This window comes from Drosophila simulans, chromosome 2L (assembly GCF_016746395.2).
Source record: "Drosophila simulans strain w501 chromosome 2L, Prin_Dsim_3.1, whole genome shotgun sequence".
NCBI classification, from domain to species: domain Eukaryota; kingdom Metazoa; phylum Arthropoda; class Insecta; order Diptera; family Drosophilidae; genus Drosophila; species Drosophila simulans.
In genome coordinates, this window is record NC_052520.2 from 2,778,686 (window position 1) to 2,800,992 (window position 22,307).

Consider the following 22,307-nt stretch of genomic DNA (forward strand, 5'->3'; position numbering starts at 1 on the left):
GCTATTTTCTCTAGCACATCTATAAAGTGTGACTACTTATTTTAAGCAAATAAATCCAGAAAACTGCTATTCAGCCATCCTTAGTTGTTCCTTGTAAGTTTTGCTTAAAGCGATAAAGTCCGAGCAGCCCAGAAATAAAGGCACGCTGTTAGTTTTCAAACATTTGTTTATTGTTTATAAACATTCCTCTGTGTCGTTCACATCGCTAGTGTTTTACATAGATCTTCTATCTGTGGCGGTTTCTTTTGTCTTGGGGTTTTCTTTTTTCTTTTGTAGGGGGTAGTACGGTTGTGGCGAATTCTGGGATCCCTTCGGCTCACCTGCGATTCCAGACAGCCGTGCACAGGGGTCAGAGTTCACCGGAGTGTGTGGGGGTGTGTGTGTTTTGTTAAATTCTTTTGCCTCGGAAATAAAATGCTATGCTTGTCTTGCAATACAGTTGCACATTAGTGTGTATATATATATGCAGTTTATTCAGTAATATTCTTCATTAGCTTGCAAATCGCTGCTTGCAGAGCCTCAATTTAAGATTCGTTTGGTAATAGTATTTAAAACATATACATATTACTATCATATATGGGTTTGCTTTAGTGTTACTCTTTGTTTCGCCATATAGTAAATATAATTTATTTAAAATTCAAAAACAGCTATAAACAGTTTATCGTAAACAACGAAACTCCGGAAAGAGTCATAAAATGATATCCGCGAGTGTAAGTGCTGGATGAGTTTCTGTACGTGTAGGTATATATGTATAGGTATATATGTATGTAGGTATATAGCGTGTGGATCTGAACCGAAGGATGGATAGCTCCTGGGAAAAGTACTCGTGGACCTTATGTCCAGGTGTATATGTATGTATGCATATCGCTCGGTTATGTGGATACCTATGTAGTATGTATGTATATGCCGTATGCTGTGTTCATACTATGCCGTGCTGTCGATGGTTATGTATAATGTGGCTGCCCTCCTCTGCTCCTCTGCTCCTCTCCTCCGATCCCTGGGTATATAAAACGATCCTATCAGAGGGCCTGTCTTCTGCACTATGTATGTATGTATGCATGTTCGTATCTATGCATATAATGCGCACGCTAGGTGGCCAGATTAACTCATATCAACATCAAACATTGTCCTATATCTTGGGTCTGTTCAACCTATAACGCATATTTCTATATCTTGTATCTTTGTATCTTTACTTGCTATTCGATCGTTCCCTCAGGTGCGCTCTATATGTATACTAGCCCGATTCCGCGAAGTATCTCTCGGATGAGCCCAGTGGAATCGGGCTGTGGCTATGGTGAAGGTTAGGATGATCGATCCTGATCTTTTGATCTGCCTCGATAGTGAGTCCTAGATGCGGTTTATGCTCTTGTCTGGTGGTTGCTAAATGCATAATGCCTGATTTACCTCGAATATAAATTACATACATACATATCTAGGAAATAAAAGTACATGGACTGCTACTTATATTGTTTTTCCATTTGTTTTTGTTTTCGTTATTAATCTCTGGCCTATTTTAGTATCTTATTTACTTTAACTTCCTTTCTCTACTGATTTGTGCTTTCGTGATGGGCTATGCGTTGCATTCTGCTTGCTTTGAGAACGTTTTCGAAAATAATACAATATATAATATAGTACATTCATGTGTTCGACTTGCTTTTGGTCAGTTCGTGGGTGTTTTCATGTGTGGTGTGTGGTGTGTGGTGTGTGCTGTTTGGTGTGTATGTACATGTCTTTTTGGGCTAACACTTGCACTTCGTTTCGCTCAGTGTAACGCTGTGTTCGTATTATGCGTAATTAGTTATACCAACTAAAAGGAAAACACAAATGAAAGTTCTGCTTTTGTTTTGTTTAATATTTATATATAGGTGTATATATAATTTGTTTTATTCACTTTCTCAGTTTTAATTTAAATCAATAATCAACATCATTTTATATAATTTCATATAATTTGTTTAATATGCAAGTATATATAGTTTGTTGTCTTTTTCTTGTTTCATTTTGTTGCTGTTGTGGTTAGGCTTCGATTTTTGTTAGTAATTTACCATTTGTTTAATACATAATACATATGTGTGTGTGGGTGTGTGTGAGTTTGGTATCTGTGTCTTATTTTGCTGTTTTTGGGCTTGAGATAATTTACAGTAATTATTTGGAAAAGCAAAGTTATTTATTTTTATTGAACAATACTCGTAATAAGTTGCATAACTTGTTCTTCCTGGCGTCCACGTCGATTTGTTAAATTTAGATGAATTATATTACATAAATATTTTTGGTATTTTCTCGATTTGTAAGTTTGCATTCTTTGTTCTTTGTGTACGCCTACGCATAACTCTTCTGCTTCAGTGAACATAACTACAACTGTGTAAGTGGGTGTACAGGGGATACACAGATCCCTAACTACGCTTTATCTTTATCATTATCATTATAATATACCATTTACAGGACAAAAACATCTAATGTATTAGTTGAATTTCATTTACTTTCAATATGGAAAAAATCAGAAAATCATGGCTCACTGTTAATCCTTCGTCTCGAATTCGATTTCGATTTCGATTTCAATTTCGATTTCAATTTCGATTTCAATATCGGATTATATTGGAATGCTCGGCTCTCGAGCGGTTAGTTAGCTTAATTAGCTAGTTTGTGTTTTAGGTAGGTAGAAGTTTTTGCTGCCGCCGCTTTTCCATATTAAAAATCCCAAATTCTTAGTAGGCTTGTGCAGCAAGGAGCACAAGTTTATATAAATGTATATTGTTTAGATGTCATATACTTGAATATAATATAAATAGTAATAACTATTATTGTTCTTAATATTTCTTTTTCTGTTTTAACATTTTGCCATAATCATTTAGTTAGTATGTATATTTTCATTAGGTCCTAATATGATTTCTAAATCAGGGAATGTGGTAAGGTCGGAAACGAGTAAAACGACTCATAGATAGTAGTAGAAACCTTAATATTCGAGAAGAAGAAGCTACCGAACGAAAAATCTGAACTGGAACGAAAATTCAAAGCTAACCGAGGGAAAAACTTATCGGAAATGGAAACCTTTCCCAAACTGAGCCATATCTCTACTAAGTTATCGTAAACCAAGGCGTTCGAACTAAATTAATATTCCAATCTGATCCATTGTGCAAAATGTTCGATATTTTCTTTAAGTTTAAACTGATGATATATTCCGTTGAAATCACGCTTCAAAGTTTAACTTTTGTTATTTGCTTTTGGTTTTCGGTTTGTTTGGTTTCCCCTCTACTTATTCGTCTGATTCTGTTAGGTCGTTATACATAATATTTATATATAATATATATTTTATGATTTCCCTTCCGTCCTCTTGTTAATATGTCTGCCATGTTCACTTCGTTTAAACACACACATAGATTAATACTTACACAGTTAAGTACGCAATGCTCAATAATTTAAACATAATAAATAATTTACATAACAGTTTAAGTTGCCTTTACGTTCTTGTTTGCTTGTTTGTTTATATATTCATTAGTCAGTAATATTATTCACTAGTAATCCTTCAACGATTGAAAAACAAATTTAAAACCGGAAAGATCCCTTTAATCATTGCACTAAGTTAAAAACGAAAGTAAACTTAACCTTTAAAAATCATACTCTCGCGGTCATCCGTTAAATAGTTTGAGTATATAGAGTTTTGCATTTAATAAGAACATACTCGTAAATTTCATAGTTTGGAAACTCTCAATCAGGGACAACAACAAATTCATAGATCTCGGAATGAATTCATGTGTGATTATGATTATATGTAAAATCGATCGAACTATTTGGGATTCCGGCCAGTGAAAGGGACACATTGCACATTGCTTTCTATATAGGATTTCATAGCTTTCACTTCGCTTTGCTGTTCAACCAATGAGATATAACTTAGACACCTATGGTATTACTTAATCGGCATTTTGTGTGTTCCAGTATGTTTATGTTGAGATAACTGCATAGATGAACAATTTTTGCATTAACTACGATATTTCGCTGATTGTTGCTTGTCGTTTCGGGTGAGGAGGATCGTTTTGTAGCTGATGATGATGCATTCGATTTCAATGTCTGACGGTTCGCGTACGTGTTCTTTGGTTACATTTATACGTTTGATAGATGTGCTGTAAGTCTGTCAACGATGAGATCGAGTGGAGAGGTTAGTTCTTGAGTTCATGGGTTGGAAGTTGAGGTTTCGAGACCCCAGTGGTTAGAAATCACCCTTTAAGGTGTCTGCAAGTATGCAGTGAAAGGCTAATCCACTTACAAATTATTGTTGCATACTTTTAGACACCTAGGTTGTTACTTTTCTGTTTTATATCACTCACCTGCATTGGTTATCCATGTTGCCGCCTTACTTCATGTTCTTCAGGATCTCGTCGGTCTCCTCGGGATCCTTGAGGGTGTGCCACTGGGCGATGGGCCGGCGGGGCGAGGCCAACATGTCCGACCAGTGACGCAGCTCGGTTCCGGTGCCCATGCAGCCAAGTATGCAGCGGCCGATGGGTTCGGAGGTGCCAATACGATCGTAGTCCACGACGGTCACAACGAGACAGATTTTCTGTGCGCGATTGGAGGGAAGAGGGTTCAAGGAAAGGAACGGCATTAGTAGGGGTATTCTGGGTGCGGCTACTTTCGATTCGGTCTATATCTCTTTTGAACGGGAGTGGGCTTCGCTTTTGAGTTGAAGAACTTTTCGGTATTTCGATATACGTGTTCTGTTTGGGTTTCAAGTTGTTTTTTTGGGGGATTGAAGTGGGAACTGTTGTTCGCTAACAGGCAGACACTACAACAATGCTGTACTGGGAAGCAGGTTATAGACAGAGGTTTTCGGCACTACGTGGAATATTTTCGGCTTTTGAGTGCTGTATATTAGTTATAGTGCACGCTAGGTTTAATCGTGGAGATCGTCGGGTGGAATACTTCCAGTTTGCACAAGCACTTTGGTTGTGGTACATATATTCGATTTGGGTTCAACATCTAAGGGCGTTCAAGCATTACAAAAAGCTCCTTCGACAAGGAATTTGCTTGCTGTGGAGTAGTATTCCCTTATGGTGTTCATATTTTTGATTGTGAATTAACAAGCAGATCATGCAAATGTCTAAGGCTAAGAATGAGTAGCTTAAAATAATAAATGTTGGTAACGAAACTCAAGAAATTCCTAAAAGCTTTTGGATTGCGTAAGGTGAGAAGCATATGAAGATGTCGGCAGATTCGGATTCATGTAGGGACGAGAATATATATGTTATCTCGCCACCTTTAACCTCGGGGACTAATGAACAAATTACTTTTCTCGATACTTGATAGCAGACACTTAAGCTGTGGCAAAAAGAAAAATGTTCATTAAATACGTGTAAACGAAAATGTATAATATTCAATCCCATTCGTCGTTCTTTGGTAATTGGTCATGGCATGGGGTCCTACTTATAGACAGGGGCTAACTCTTCGACTAGCACACGTAACGTAACCGTAACAGAGTTCTCCCAGTTTCCAGATCGCTTGGCTATATGTTGGTTTGATTGGTATGATTGGTATTCATGGTGATACGCTATACTTCTCTGTGTTGGCATTTGGGTATTTATTCTGTGTAAACTGTATTTGTACTGTAGCTGTTGTGGTGCGATTGGTATTCGATATTCAAATCAGAAGACAGTGTCAAAATAATGTACCCACTGCGATTTGGTTGCTGCGTGGTGCATTATTGACGCCGCTGGTATAGGAGTTTGCGATAGTTTGTATTATGGAAAGAGTAGTTTAAGTTGGTATTCGAATTTGTATTAGGTTGTATTCACTGTAGTTCTCTGGAGTGAGCGTAGTGTGTGTAGGCTCGTGCTTGGCTGCATTCTTGCGTTTATGCTTTTCTGCTCGACTGCTTGGACGCTAATGCTTTATGCTTTATGCTTATGCTTTTCTGCTTGGCTGCTTTTTGCTCGGTTGCGAGCGAAGCGGGCACACTACGGCTTGCTCTCCATTCAAAATGTCGTCTAAGACGGTGTGTGGATTGGGGCAACTAGATTGCCGGAGCTTACGGATTCCTAAGCCACTAGGCATGCCTGATTGTCATTGCTTTACCGCTTGCCAGATTGTCTTCAAATCGATCATTACACATTTAACAACTAAAACATAAACCAAATCAGCTGGGCTAAGCACACATCGAGGCTGGTTAAAACTCAAGTTCAGAACAGAAATCAGATTCCACAAAAATTTTTCAAAGACTACACAAACAAAGGCAACAAACTAAAACATTGGCTAAATTTGTTGGGCTTTCAGTTTCCGTTTTGCATATTTACAATAGTAAATCGGGGATTATCAAACATAAAAGAAGCTCGAACAAATTTTGGTTAAAATTACAACATTTAACATTGAATACTTTTTGTTTTTTGTTTTTAGGGGGTTTTTGATAGGTCTTATAGAACACAAAGATTGATTAAGTTAGTTTTTGGGGGAAGTTTAGATATCTTTATGGGTAATACGAAGATTGGTCTCTAAGAGTGTTCGGTTGTTTGGTTCAGAGTTTGGTGTTGTTGTCGCTTGTTTCGGAATACAAGTATTCAATATATGGATATATATATACGGTATATATGTAGTATAATTAACAACAACGATTGCACGTAAGTAGGCTAGTGTGTGTTTAGAGGGAGGTTGGGTACTCAAAACTCGGTTTGGTTTGGTTTCATTGGTAGATAGTTCAGAAGAGGACAGTAACAGTAGTAACAGTAATAGTAGTAGGTAGTAGTAGTAGTAGTAGGTAGTTTGTATAGGCAGTAGGCAGTAGTAGTATAGTAGTGGAGTAGTAGTAGTTGTGGTATTTATAGGATAGTATAATACATTCTCGCATACTTGTATTTGTTCAAATGGTACTTCAAATGAGAACGACTCATTATAGTAAGGGTTGAGGGTGCATTTTTTGATACTTGTCTTCTTCTTTTTCAAACGTTTGCCATTTTGCATGATTGCAATTTTCACATATGGATCTATAATATTGGAAAGAATTGAAAGAAAGAAAAAGAAAACATTTTCGTTTTATAACAAAGTAAAATTTTCACAAATATCTGATTAACACATCATATCTGATTTTTTGTATCTTTTGCTTTACACACATATAAGTAATGTACACCAAAAACATTGAATAATTATGTACTTGTTATATATAGAGTAGATCAATTTTTACTTTGCAAACACAAAAACAAATTAAAAGTCGAACAAGAAAACAAGAAACAGGCCAAAGTGTAAATGTTTAAAAAAATAAAAACGTCAATACGTATTAATAAAAAACGTTGGGCGCCACAAAAATATCCAATGATTTGAATCCACTCAAAAAAGTACTCAAGTGTATGCAGTGAATATTTTCCAACTTCATACCTTTTGATACTTTTCGAATTGTTTTCAAATTCTCGCAGATTTTTTGGAACACAACTGAAAGTGTAATTTTTGCTTTGGCTTGCTGGCTTTTTGAAAATCATTTAAAGTTCACATCAATCACTGATTGTACCATAGTTGAACATTTTGGAACTCAGCAACCTGTTAAACTCAAGGCATTGCTTCAAATTATAATTTATACGAATAACTCATCCGCTTCGTAACGCGAATTACTTGTAACCGATTATTGTTGGAGCATTTAAAAAAACACACTGGAAAATGTTCTGTTGTTTGTAAAAGCCTAGAAGAACTTTAAATTGGTTTGGATATATTCGGCGGCAACGCTTTTCATTCAGCATCTGGCATCTGGACCCGAAATGATGTCGAGTGTTTGAGTTACAAAAAAATTGTACAGATTACATGCAAAAGTGAAGCTAAGCAAGCGATTTTGGCCATTTGATTGGATTGGTTGGCATAGAGCTTAAAGTCGAATTTGGTTTTCTATTGGTTTGCCAGGCATAGGAGAAAACTGTGCGAATATTTCGGGATGGAAACGCTGCCGCAGCACAAATATATCCACTGATTAATGATAAAATTGATATTTTAGCGTACGCGAATTGGGCTAAATACGGTAAGATATGCAAGTTGATAAGTTGGCGCTAATTGATAGTAGAAAAGTAGTTGGCAAAAATTAGTTTGAATAAAAGTAGTATCTCTTTGCTCTCATAGATTTCGCTTTTTTGTTAGTTTCTTTTTCGTTACAACAGCAAACGTTGCCTTGCCGTTTGCCACGTCTGAAGAAGTTAGTACGAGTATATATATATATATATTGTAAATTAAAGTAAAAGTATGCCACAAAACCGAAAATAAAACGAACAACGTACGTCACACACTTAGCTAAAATTACAAACACAGAAAGCAACAAAGTCGCGGACAGGACCGTCGCAGGTCCAACAAAATCTCATCTCAGGACCCCGATCGGCCCCGCCCACGATTTGGTATAACGCCACATTACCAGACAGTCCGCCCACGTCCATCTTCTTCAAGTTCTTGGCCTCCAGGATGACGACGGTTAGTTTTCCGGCGGTCGGCACGTAGCGCAGCGAGAAGCAGATGTCTCCCAGCTTTTCCTGTTTGGCGATATCCGGAGAAATGGAACGGAAACGGAAATGGGTTAGTGGGGTTCGATCGTGCGATTCAGTGGTCTTGCATCAAACAACATGTCACACAGACTCTATTGGTACGATTACATATACATATCCATTTCAAAGTATATAGGGGTTAATATTTATATAGGGTTTGGGTCGCCCGAGTATTATAAATACTTCTGCAATATATATGGTTTCATCTACTTGGCCCAGCAATGGCTTTAAATTAACCAGCAGTTAAAACTCAGTTTTTATGCTTTTCGAAAATGGTGCCAAGGATGGGAAAGTGAGCCACATATGGTTTGGAAATTATTTTTTTTATGTGGAGATTTCACTTAGTTATTTTGTTTTTAGCCACCCAATGATATATATCGGTTAAACAAACGACGAACTAAGCTTTAATCGAGATATACGGTTGCAAAGTAACAAGTATATATAGAATAACCAAGAATATTCGATTATACACGTGGAAAGTGGGGCAAATCAAATACACTCGGATAAGTTCAAGTTAATGGGTTTTTCGGGGTGGGGTGAATAGTACGGTTTTTTTTACGAGAACTTTAGTTCTTAATTATATCTTATTGACATAAAACGAAAACGCCACAAATAAGTACATCAAACATTTACTGCACGTCTTAGAGCTTCGATTTTGTTAAGTGTAAGTATAAACCTATTGAGATGTTTTTCAGGGGAAAGAGTATATCCAAAGAAAAACTAAAGAAACCAATGCAAAGTACTCAACTGAAAGTAAACTCGTTGATATTGTTCAAGTGTTTTTTTTTTGTTTTTTAGAGGCTTGTGTCTTCTCCGTTTTGTATTGATAACTTTACCAAAACTTACAGTTTCACTTCTGAGTAGTATGTTATATCTAATATGTTCTATTTTCTTGACTTCATGTTTGTTTTATGAAAACACCCAGCTCAAAACCGACTGCACAAAATGCAAAAATATGTTGGTTTTCAAAAATGTTCTTAAAAAACTACTGAGAATAGAAAAATACAGAGACAGAGAGATAAGAGATAAGAAGTTGAAATCAGGCATAGTTGAACCGATTTGTATGTACATTTCAGAGACTAGCTCTAGTAGGACTCGTTTTTGGAGGAACATCGAAATGAATAAGAAGTTTAAAATGTACATGATAATTATATATATGTATATATTACAAATGAAAAATCTATCTAGTTACGCAGTACGGCTAATAGTTATAACACATATAGGACCCTAGGCTGGTTCGAACCGCTTGCAGTGGTGGGATATAGATTTTACTTCGATTTCTGGGTGTTATAGCACAAACCAATCCGATGCCAATTCCTCGATCACTTCTCCAAGGGCCAAACTAACCCGGGAAAACGAAACTGTATTTGTTGAACTATAAATGCTTAGCTATGGGAAGTGTGGTTGTGTGTTATTTGGATTAGTTAAAAAAGTTTCAAGACAGAGACAGAGAGCGAGCGAGCGAGACAGAGACAGAGAGCGAGCGAGCGAGCGTTATAGAGAATTGATAGAGTTTTTTAAATCGGAGTCACTTACCGCCACTTTCTAGGGACTTAAATATTTTGATTCTCTGAATTCGATTCAAGTTCAGTTATCATTTGTGATTTTTTTGGGTGCCTTTCGAAATATTCTTTGTTAAATGTTTGGTGAATGTCTCATGGAAACAAAAAGGTCCATAATCGAAACCGAAAGTAATCGAAGGTAATCGAACAAAATATCGAAATTGGAAAACAAGATTATTGAGCATTGTTTTTTGTATTTGACTGTCATCGAAGCTCTGCTTACACATTACAGTACACAATCAAGTTATGCAACTCAAAACATAAGTACAGTACACACACATCGGGCGAGACAGCGACAGAGAGCTAAACACAAAAGTTAAGACTTAAATAAGCGTTTTTACGTATGTATGTATATAATATGCAATTCGTTCTTCGACTGCTCCAATGGATTGATTGGCTCTCGATTTGGATTATACGATTAATTTGGCAGCTCGAACAGAATTAGAACACAAACACAACGAACAGAACTTTGAACACATTTATGACGACAACAACCAAAGCAAATAACGATAATTATGAATCTTCGTTCCTTCGATCGTATACTTACATGGATTTTTGGGCATGTTTCAGGTTTCGGATTGATTTCCCCATGGCATGAGTCAAAAATTTCGAGTACAGTTTGGAAATTTCGAGTTTTCGAATTTTGTGATTACAGATTTGGATTTGTTTTTGATTTGTTTTTTTTTTTTTTTTGGTTTTTTTAGCGATACGTTCAAAAATAATTAAAGAGAAAAATGAAGAGCGTATTAAAAATCATTGAATTCCATTTCCAGTAGAATTTTGATAAGTTTCAATGTGGTTTTTGCAAATTTCGTATAGTTCTGTAACCAATCAATGGTCGCATGTCCGTGTTCAATGTTTTCGTGTGGATTTCTAATACTTAGTGTGAGTTATATATCGGTATAAAGTCGTAAGCAAAAGGAAAGGCATGCAGTAGAGTAAAAATTGTTCAGAATGGTATATTTGCAGTGTTTCTAAACTAACTGTAGGTAAGTTGTAATATTCATAGTAGGAAAAGTTACAGTATTAGTCTGGTAATAAAGCTTATGCCTATTTTCTTGGCATAATGGTATTGGGCCAGGCTTAGGCATTCGCTGGATTTAACTTGGCTTAGATGTTGACTTCTCGCAAGACCACCTAAATATTGGAAAATAAATAATAATGTCAGTGAAATAAAAAGAAAATAAAAGAACTAAGCAATTCCTGGTATTATGGATAATAGATCGGAAACCTTGTCTAGTAAAAATATTTCATTAAAATCCAGCAATTGCCTTTCACTTTCGGTTTCCGAAAAGATTTGATCAGACAATACCATTTGTTTTCTGGCATTCACAGGCGAAAAATTAAAGCTGTTTTCCATCTCTGAAATTGTATCTTTTATCTTGTATCTGTGTGCGTGTTTGTTGAATTGTGTGTGAGTATCTGTACATGGCTTTGTGTGTGTTTTTGTGTGAGAGATTTTTAGAGCATTCATTCCATCATCTGACCAATTCAATGTAATCAATGCAAATATTTTACAACATTTTCATTTATTTATATAACTTATCGTTTGTTACTTCAGAGAATTTCTTCTGTGCGTTTTAGTGTGTGTGTGTGTTTGAGTTTGTGAGTTTAACAGAGAAAAAGAGAGCGTGTGAGTTTCGGGTATGTTTGGATAGTAAAAGTTTGACAGACTTTATGCAAATAACTGGGGTGCAAAAGTTGGTTACTACTGTAAGAAAGATATGCAAAAGTTTTCGGTATTTTTGACGTTTAATTGTTCCAATCCAAGTGCAAACAAAAAATGTGTGATTAGTGTCGTTTTGGGGAGAAGATTCAGCAACTAAACAATTCGATCAGCATGGTCAATAAGTGGCAAAGGATAATTGGCCCGAAGCCGGGCGAAAAGTTGTGGGGAAATGGAGAAGGTTCGAAGTTGGGGGGCGGGCGGGAGAAATCAGTCAACCATGCTGATTTACTTTAGCTTTTCTTATGCCACAGGTTTTCTCAACAAATTAATATTGCAGTGTGATCATTTGCATATGGAAATGTGAAAACATTTGTCATTTTGATTACTCGGTTGCAAACAAGACAGCCCAAACATAGATAAATCGCTTATATTAATACAAAAATTCAACTACAATATTAATGATGCGAGAAAGTATGCAGACGCAACAGTATAGTTATTGGATATATCGTATAGGAAATATAGAAGAGACAGAGAAAAGTCACAGAACAATCGCTCAAGACCAAATTGATTGATTATCGTGGGAAATGGCTATTGAAGATTCGCTTGGTTAGTTGTGGTTGGATGCATTGGTTATCATAATCGTAGTAGACGGCTTTTGTGTACAAGAGCGACAGTTCACAGGTTATATATGTAAAGGGGAAATCATAAACTCATATGGTGTATGCAAAGGTGTTGGAGGATTCTCGGTTTTGGTTTTTGGGTTAAGTAAGAATTGAAAGCATGTTTTTGTATTTACCTTCTACAAAAGTTCAAGAAAACAAGAGTTTATATGTTTCGAAATCAATTTTTTGGTTTGTTTCAGAGGGGGGAATTGGAGAAAGAGAAATTTAGAGTTTTATTTTTTTGTAATAGTTGTTGGTGTCGTTTGAGGGCTTTCAATGAAAATAAAAAAAAAATATCAAGGCGCGTGGGGAAAAATCAAAGGCCCATTGCCATTTGATTTTCCCCCGCTTGCTGTTGGTTTTCTTTGTTGAGTATTGCTTATTATTTAAATGGTAAGATAATTTCTTTGATTTATTTATATTTGCATTTTGAACTGGGTGTGTAAAAAGTTTCGTTTGAGACTCGAACAACTTTTGCTTGTCTGTTCCACGAAGTTTTCATTGTTTTGTTGATATTGTATCTGTTTTGGAAAGTTTTCACTGTAATTGTCTTTGTTCCCTGCCCTTAAAAGTACTTCTGGGGGGGCTCGGGGATGGGTTCGTTGACTTAAAAACAAATATCAGTGGGTGTCGAAAATGCTTGGATTGCTTTCTGCTGTATTTTCATATTTTTTGGTCGTGGCTGAAGTTCGAATGCAAAATACACACAAAACACAATCATCGTACTATATAGTAAGTAGGTGTTCGAGATTACAGAACAGAAGTCAACAAATATCACACGATTTCAGTGTCGGCCTGCTTTCGGCTCCAAAAACTCAGAGCATTACTAACGAACGCATAAGAAATCATAAGGTTCGAATCATAAGAGTACGAAAGACAGATCTCAACTGATGTTCTTGAGTTGGATAAAAACACACTTAGAGGCACATCGAGTTGTATATAGTACGAGTATATAGACAGAGAGAGAGTTACGGATAGCTTGGATAGTACTGGTGACCCCGGCGTGGACCCCGGCCCAGCTCTACATACCTGTCCGCCCTCTCCTTCAACGCTGACCAGGTCGCGCCACTCCTCGATGGTCTGCGCCAGGTCGATGGTGCACAGCGGCACCTTCACCTCGCCGATCTGGTCGTGCTTCGAGAAGCGATCGAAGTCGAAAATGGCAAACACGAGCGTCTTGTTCATGGCATCGGCGTAGGGCAAACTCTGTAACATAATGATAATATGATGATATCCTTCTGTAAATCTGAATAACAATCGAACTCTCTAAGAAAATTCCTTAAAAGGGATATTCTTTTCGGCACTTGTTTAAAAAGTAGTCAATCTCACCTTGAAGGTGAACGTCTCGTTGAAGACCGGACTCAGTGTCTTGCGGTGCACCTTGGTCTCGAACTTCTTCTTCTTGTCGGGCAGCAAGTACACCTTGACATAGGGATCCGAGGTACCGCCCATATCCAGGGCGGGAAGTTCCTCGGCTTGGATCACCGTCACGGCCAAACTGTTGGAGTTGAAATCATATTCCAGCTAAAAGAGAGAGATTCGAAAGGCGGCAACAACAGGGGTTTTTGGTTTTTGACCAAAAAGAGACAATGGAAAGTTATATATTAGTACAGTGGCAAAAGGATATGTTTGTTTAATATGTCAATGTGGTGCCAAGATCTAATTGAGTGGGTTTCACACAAGGAAAGATTCCCCGCTGAATGGTAAAATTTCGGGATTTTGGATATTGAATCTAGCTATTAAAACCCAATTTAATTTGCCCAAGAATATGACCCAGTGGAAACGGAATTTTGTTCAGTGTACATGAAACATTATAAAGGAAGTGGTTACAGTATTCATTGAGTTTATATCTGTGAGTGTGTTCCCCGTGTCTAGAACATCAACTCTGCCCACACTTATGGAACACCTATCTGAGTTACGTTTGGTTAGTTTCGTATGCTGGGGATTAGGCTTGCTGTGTGGTTGGGTCCTGGGGAGTTCGGGGATTGGGAATTGGGAGACCTACCTTGAAGTTGAGGCGCCCCAGCTTCTGCTCGCTCTGCTTGTCCTCCTCGTCACCCTCCTCGGCATTTTCGGTGAGTTCCTCCATATCAGGCTGAACCTATGACATACCAGAACCCAATAACTACTAAGATTTGATGGCGCGTCAGACACTTACTTTCTCCTTGTACGCCGATCCCAACAACTGTACCGACTTCATGTCGACACCCTTCTTACCCTTTCCATCTTTGGTTCTTCGCTTCTTCAGGAATCTCCGCACACAGAAGAAGATTATACCAAAGACGACCAGGAACACGAGTATGATGATGGCCACCACGCCCCATGTGGGCAGCCCCGTGCGCTCCGCGATCACCTCGGTGACCACTTCGCCGACATGCTCGATCTTTTTGATCACCGGCACTGAGGTGGTGGTGGATTCTGCACGGATAATAACTAAATAAGTATGTTGCTTAAATACATCATTCCGATTGGACTCACCCTGAGCCTCTGTGGTTGCACTCCGTGTTGTTGATTCCACCTGTGCGATTCTTTGACTGGCCGCTTCCGCCGCCTTCTCGGCGAGCACCTCCTGCTCCTGCCTGTCCACCTCACGGAATTTGGAGTGATGTGTTTCTTCCAGCTTCTGGTCCACGGACTCCAGTTCCGCTGCCGGCTCGGACGCTGGCGCTGGTTCCGCTTCCGGTTTTGCGTCCGTTTCCGATTTTGCATTTGGCGGCATTTTGTTTTGCTGTGTTGTTGCTGCAAAGTGCAAATTTAATGAGTCGCCGAACGTAAATGGATATTAATGATGTGTGTGTGTTTAATTTCCAGGCTGTCGCCGGCTCAAAAATAGCGCTGAACTCGAGTGTGGCCACAAAGAAATCCCACAAAAGTCGTTAGCAAGTTCTCCCACACTCGCATCCTTGAAACACTAGAAATGCGCTGACGGCGTCATCTAAAACGGGCTGTTGGGTAGCTGGGTGGTTGGTTGGTTGGTTGGTTGGTTGGTGGTGGCAGTGGCAAACGCATCAAGTAAAAGTGCTTATCCTTAGCCACCAAGGGCACGCACTCTCTCCCAAAGCCACCCAACCAGCCACCCATCCACATATATATGTGTGTTTCCACAATGGCACCCACGCAAAACGCTTTGAACGGCTGGGATCCCCCCTTACGATTTTGCTCAGTTTTTTCCCCATTTCGCCCCCTTTCTCCTTTAATTGAATTCATTAATATTAACACCGAGCTGCTGGTTCTGTTCTACAGCTGCTTTGTAGTCCCTCGTTTTGAATTTTCCGCATTTTACTTCATTTCGTTTACTTTAACAACTTGAGCCGTATTAATTATGGACGGCGGATGGCTGCTTGAGTTGGGTGCTCGGCTCCTCTTTTCATTTTGTCAGACATCCTTTGACCCTGAACTGCCATTGTTGCAGGGACGGACTCCCGGGACTTTGGGTTCTTGGGGGTTCCCCCAGTGGAAAATATACGCGGGTACTTATGCCTCGCTGATTGGCAATTTCTGCTTTCATTTAAGGACTGCAATTTGGGTAATCCATCAAAAGTTGAACGACACATGTCAGCCGAAGGAATACTAAAAGTCGAATTTCATTGGAATATTATTTGTTCACTGTAATCTGAACAGAATATGAAATTTATTCACGAGAAATCTATTGTCGTTAAGTTACTCCCACTTCAAATTGATTTTATGTTAAATGATATTCCAAGTCCGCTAACCATTGTTTTCACCTTTTGTTTGCATCTCATTGTTTTCATAAGGCATCCTGAGCCAAAGATAAATTAATATGTCACCAAAACCACTTATCCTCTCAGCCAGAAGAAAGAAAAGCAAACTGGTGTAAGAGCAATTTAGAGCCAAAATGACTGGAAAGCGCTGCTTCTCCTATGGCTCTTCTCTTGTTTACTTTGCAAATGACGTCAAAGGACATCCATACCATACATCCATGAAACACGCTAACGCACACCAATGGAAAAAGAACTCGGAAAACTCGGAAAAAAACTCGGAGAGCCGCTTAAATGAAAAGCCTGAAGGCAGCTTTGTTTATTTGGCCCCATAAATATGCTTAAAATTCAAATGTTGTGGATGCCAGGCGCGTGGAAAATTTAGATGCAAACTCAGTGTTTGCTCAACATAAAGTTTATTTTGTGGGCGGGCTGCAAATACAATTTGCATGAATAATGTGCGAAATTAAGTTATGCGGGTTAATTGCCTTCTAGGCAAACGCAATTTGCGATTTAATTCGGTTTTGGGTCGAAAAAAGCATATTTAAAATCGATGGAATTAAGCTAAAATTGCGAACATGTTTTTCGTATATTTAATTTGTACCTGTATACTTAGCACATCACTTAATTATTTGATGTCTATAACTCACAGTTAAAATAGAGCGACTAAAGAAAAGTACCTCTGCTAGACTAATATATATACACGTTCTTATCAGCAATTTAATGAAATTGTTTACTTTTCACCAATTTTGCAAATGAATAATAAACAACTGTCTCTTTTCTCCGCTTATCGCTTTCTTCAATGAGTTTTTGCTGCTCATCTTGAATTTTGTGAAGATTAAACTTAAGACTGACAATTTCTCTGTAAATCATTTAAGAGTGCATAATTGATAAACATCATAATTTGAACATGCTCATTATAATTTTAAAATGGTGTTCTACTTTTAAAGGAGCTAACTTATTTTACTTTATAGAATGAGGGACCACGCCTCTTGGCCACTTAAGGCCGAAAAGGAAAATTCCCGAGAAATCAATAAATTTAAATGAATCTAGGACAAGTTGTGTGGCACAGAAGCTGCCTGGAAATGACTCCTTGAGGTGGAGAAGGGGAAAACCAGCCATGTGGCAGCAAAAAGTGGAAAGCTGGGAGATGTCACGATTTCCGTGTGATCCCCTGACAAATTGCGTTGCAGCCCAGTGGCAGACAAATAAAATGGATAAACAAGGGCTTCCTGCCCTCCAGAAGACTCATCCATAATAAATGTGCACGCAACAATGAGAAACACCTCCCGAATGTGGCCCGGAAAATGGCAATCACCCAAAGGTGGAGCACTTTGTTATTCATATTTTATTAATGCACCAAAAAATCTTGAGCTGAATTATGTTTCCTGGCATGAGTGCAAAAAAAACCCGCAAGAAAAATACCTTAACATTAATAGGAGCAAGATGTGCAGCTACTGTGATTTCCAGGAAGGCACAAGAAGGTCACAAATATTGTATGCGCCAGTTGCCACATTTTTGTCATTCTGCCAGCTTTTCGTGGCACTCAGTTTTTTTTTTTTTTTTTGCTCACGGGTCAATGGGGCGTATGGGTGTGCTGGTTATTTTGCGGTGCCCACTTGTCTGGGCCCCAAAGAAGTGGCAGCTAAATAACAAACTACGCAGTCCAAAACGACTTCGTTTCGTGCTAAAATCTAAATTACATTTAGGGCCAAAACAGCTGCTTCCAGTATTTGTTATTGGTAGTAAGACTCTTGAGTGGTCAGTGAGTTCATTGTTGAACACTCGATTGATGGCAAAACATTTCCAGTAACTGTCAAAAGTGCCATAACCATGAAGTAAGTGCTGCTTTTTAAGGCCAGTCTCGCAAAAGTATTGTAATTGAAATTAAATGGGGTAATATCCTAAAGATAAGCTCCTGTTTTCCTTGAAGTAGTTCCACTTAACATTGTAAAATTCAATTACCACTTCTTCTTCCGACTCAACTTTTGATGAACTTACTCATTTTGAAGAGAACTTTCATGTCGAAGACCCTACTAAATTATTCAAAGCTCAGTTCGGAGCTCCAATCAGGGACGATAGGAGTATCTGTGCTTTCCTAGTAATAATTGCTACGATTTGACCTTTGGCGAAGGACCTATAAATAGGCAGTTGTCTGCTGCTTTTTCATAAATTGTGGGCGGTGGTGCAGAAAAAGCTGATAAGGGTGCGTGGGTTGGTGGTCTGGTGGGTGGTGCATTGCAGTGACACAAAGTGGAGCACAGATATCGGCAATTGGCTGGGCATTTTAGATTAGCACGGGGCTCGCATGGCGATAAGATAAGTGGGTAAAAGGATACTGCGAGTAAAAATAGAGTTTTCCGCCGGTCTGACAATCAAGCTGTCAAAACAAATTAACATGGGATGGATGGACAGGCAGTCATTACCCATTACCGGGTCCAAACAAACCCGCCAGCGAGCTGCTCCGCAAATGGAGCTCGCTACCAGAATCGCAATCCGATTCGGGTTCGGATTCGGATTCGGATCTATGGCAACATCTGTGGAACCCACGCACGTAATACGGGCGAATCGAGTAGAAAATGGCCAGGAGGCTCTCGAAGCTCCCGAATGGGGAAACGGTTAAACTTTTTGGCGAGCCGGAGAGTGGAAAACCATGGGAGCGGAAGGATGGAAAAGCGGAAAAGCCACACATGCCCACAGCTCTCTCTCTCTCTTTCTCTTTCTGTTTCCGCTCTCCTTACTGCGCACATAACCCAGAGAAGGCAACAAAATAAAAACTCGGAAAATGGCAAGGGAAATAAAAAAAGAAATGAATATGAAGGGAAAATCAAGCTAGACGTTGGAGCACGACGTTGCCTCAGGACAGAAGAATGCCTGGCGGAGAAAACCAATTTTCCACATCATTATGCTTTTCGCTTTCATTGAACAATCCGTCTCGATGTTTTCAAAATCCTAAACATTTCATTCATATTCTCGAATTTCACACAAAAGGATTTTCGGGCCGCAAAGGGTCAAAAGTACGCGGCCGTTCGGGCCAACTTGATTATTGGCAATTATGTGCGGACTCCCGAGCTTGTCTGCAGCATTTTTATTGCTATGCTTCGGCAATGCCCTTAATAGCCTGCCCCCTAGGAATTGCGGCCCAACTTCGGGCTGTCCAAAGCTAATTAGCGAAGAGCAGGACTAAATCAGGTTTAGTTCTTATTAGACGAAGATAAGAAAGGACACGATGAATAAGTGATGTGTGGCACTGGGCAGAGGATTTGCCAGTCTGGCAATTAATCAAGTTAATAAACGCAAAGTATTTTCGACCTTTAGGGTTTAATGAAAAGGAAATTCCTGCAATTTCTTGTGAATTCTTGTATTAATTAAATTGATTATTTAAATATTAATCTAATTAAATTTGAAAGTTAACCTTGGGAGATATTTGTATCTTAATTAATAAATTTTAGAATAATAAACAATCGAATTTCCTCAAATAGCTTTAGTGTTTTTCATCCACTTTAGCTGCCGCAACCCTTTAGTTATGTATTTTTCTCCATTTACTCAATGGGCTGCCCCAAAAAGTGTGCTACGTTTTTGTAAATACCAACACTCACCCCCTAATCAGAAATGCTGCCAATGTTTCTCCTTTCCAATCAGCAATCGGGATCCAGACTAGCGTTAATAGCTCGGTCGCCTCGGTACTTAATGCGCTTGTTTATCGTCCGCTTTATTAGTTGGATGATGGGTTTTGAGCAGCGTTTAACGAAGCGTGACTCCTGCGAGGGGAGCGGGGAGGGGCGGCAGCAGTGGCGACTATTTGGCAGGAAGGATATGGTGATGCGGATCCTGGCGCTTGTCGATGTATGTGTGAGCTGCTGCTGCTGCCTGATTTATGTTTTTGGTTTTTTGTGGCTGGCTTTGGCTAGTGAGGCCGCGGCTCGCTAGTCTCACATGAATTTCGTATACTTTGTTGGATAATTTGTAATGAAATTAATTCAATTTATTTAGATTTATTTGCATATATTTTGCAGTACGAAGGATGTCAGCGGAGAGAGAGGGAGATAGAGAGATACAGAGAGAGCGTGAGTGAGAGAGTGGGAGAGATACGCAGCGTATACGTAATATGAAAATACAATGGTGTGCGTAAATATTGATAGAGCGAACTCGGCTTTGTGTGTGTGTGTGTGTCTGTGTGTTGTGTCTCCTTGCCCAAAAGAGCATGTGTGTGCGTGTTGGTGAGTGGGCAAAGAGAGAGACAAATAGAGAGAGAGAGAGTGGGAGGTTGGCAAATTCGCTTTTTCCTCGAAGAAAGCAAATTCAGGATAGAGATTTTCTTAGTGCCATTTCTTTCGTCCTTTTCAGGGCCTCTTTTGACTTAAATTGAGCTTTCCTCTTTCTCTCGCACTCAGACACTTCAAGTTGATAGTTAAAAATCTCTTTTTAATTTGAATTTTTTATTATTTAATTATAGGGCGTTGAAGGACTGTTTTCGGATGTCTCGAATTCACATTGATATGCTTTTTAATCCTGGCTTTCGACTGACTTTCGACAGCACCACAATAGTCGGGTGGGAAAAATCAATATCCCCGCAAGTGGCTCACATGCGTTTTCACTTTCAATGATAGCCCATTTTTCAGCGCTTCTTTCATCTTCGCATTGCACACTGGAATATTCAATTAAAATTTTCTTGCGTAGCTGCCATTTTTTCTCGACATTGGCTGCAAAAAATTCTGATACACAAAAAATGTTCTCCTTTTTTGTCAGCGCGTGCTAAACACTCGCACACACACATTCGCATACACGCACCCACACCACACACACATACACACGCGCACTATACATTTTGGGGCTTTCGATGGCCTTTTCATTTATATAACAAATGGGAAAACACTTTCAACACTTTGCTTTGCTTTTAACCAATTCTGTTTAATTTTCATAATTTTTTCAGCACATTTTTGTACGATTTTCCATGGGCATTGCCACTTTTTATGAGCCTCTAGAATTTTTCTATCCCATTCACCTTCAGCCTAGCGCTTTGTACTTCAGCAGTCAACTTCCACGGTCGATGTTCATTCGCGTTTTGGCCCACACGCTCCAGGAGCAGCGCTGAAAAGCTTGGGCCACTCGCCAAAACGCGAGAGCGAACCGGTTGGGGCATCGATTTTGGCTGCTCGGCCAGCGGGTGAGCGGGGCGGTGTCCACCGTGGGGAGCTTTTGGCCAGCGGAAATCTCGGAGGGGAAGGGTCTAGGCCAGTTGGACATGTCTGAGCCCCTACGATTAGGATATGCAAAGGAGCATCATAATATGCGGACTACCATAAAATTCGTCCTTCATAAGTGAAAGTTGTACAATTACTAGAGTATCTCATGTCTAGTAGCTTTATACATATTTTTAAAAGGATCTTCTCGAGTCCGTGCTAAACCCTACTATTTAGAAAGGCTCTCTCTCAAAATTTTCCCAAAGGACGTAAACATCTGACTGGGAATCACATGTAAAAATGAAAGCTCCTTCAGAACCTGTTCGCAGTATGTTTTTTGGTGCATGCGTACTGGAGCGGAAGTGTCTCAATGGCACACAATGTTGCCATTTGCTGCAGAGCAAAGCTTTTCGCTGCCAAGTTTCACTTTCCGTACTATTTCCTCCGCCTATGTTAACTGAGATTTGACATGAACTGTATCTTCTATTCCTAACAAAATAAAACAAATTTCTTATCTTATCTTGTCATTAAATCTCTTTCAATAGATCTATCCACGCAATTTATTTTGTTTTGGAAATGCATGATTAAAAAGTCGTGTCTACTTTTGGGCTGACATGTCCATCTTAAATACATTTTTAAATTTACAATAATTAAAATATATAATTTAATTAATACGTTTTTACATGCAATGAACATGCAACTAAAGGATATATTTTTAAATATTAAGAATAAATATACTATAGGAATATAAATACATAGTAACCCGATACGATCTTAAATCTTACTTATTTGAACGGAACAACTTATCGAGTTGCTTTCCTATGACTTTTGTGTTGCTTTATCTTTGGTGAATCATTAACAATCCTTTACGACGCGCAATTAAATCACGATATTGGATAGTGCTGGTCACCTTCACGCCCCAATCAGGCGGCCAGCCATACTCGGGGTTCGTGATTTCCCATATCGTTTATCTTGGGAACCCTCGCACGGCAATCGGTAATCGCTGGCGAAGAAGTTAAT

At 38.9% G+C, this 22,307-nt stretch overlaps 1 protein-coding gene across 8 annotated transcripts; it reads right to left on the reverse strand.

Annotated features, from left to right (window-relative positions):
• Window positions 1-148: 148 nt before the first annotated feature.
• LOC6730771 (synaptotagmin 1) lies at window positions 149-21,212 on the reverse strand. 8 transcript variants are annotated; one of them, XM_016179126.3, is made up of 11 exons: window positions 21,110-21,211; window positions 19,704-20,054; window positions 14,864-15,124; window positions 14,544-14,803; window positions 14,391-14,480; window positions 13,715-13,909; window positions 13,415-13,591; window positions 8,366-8,474; window positions 6,832-6,965; window positions 4,320-4,552; window positions 149-4,123 (listed from the first exon to the last, which is right to left on the reverse strand). In XM_016179126.3, exons 3-10 carry the CDS (start codon window positions 15,102-15,104, stop codon window positions 4,346-4,348), a joined length of 1,413 nt encoding a protein of 470 aa, XP_016023180.1. In that variant the 5' UTR covers window positions 15,105-15,124; window positions 19,704-20,054; window positions 21,110-21,211; the 3' UTR covers window positions 149-4,123; window positions 4,320-4,345. The 8 variants fall into 8 exon arrangements, with proteins under 8 accessions (XP_016023180.1, XP_016023185.1, XP_016023184.1 ...); XM_016179131.3 differs by having other exon boundaries at window positions 8,366-8,480; XM_016179130.3 differs by having other exon boundaries at window positions 14,391-14,486.
• Between the last annotated feature and the right edge of the window lie 1,095 nt (window positions 21,213-22,307).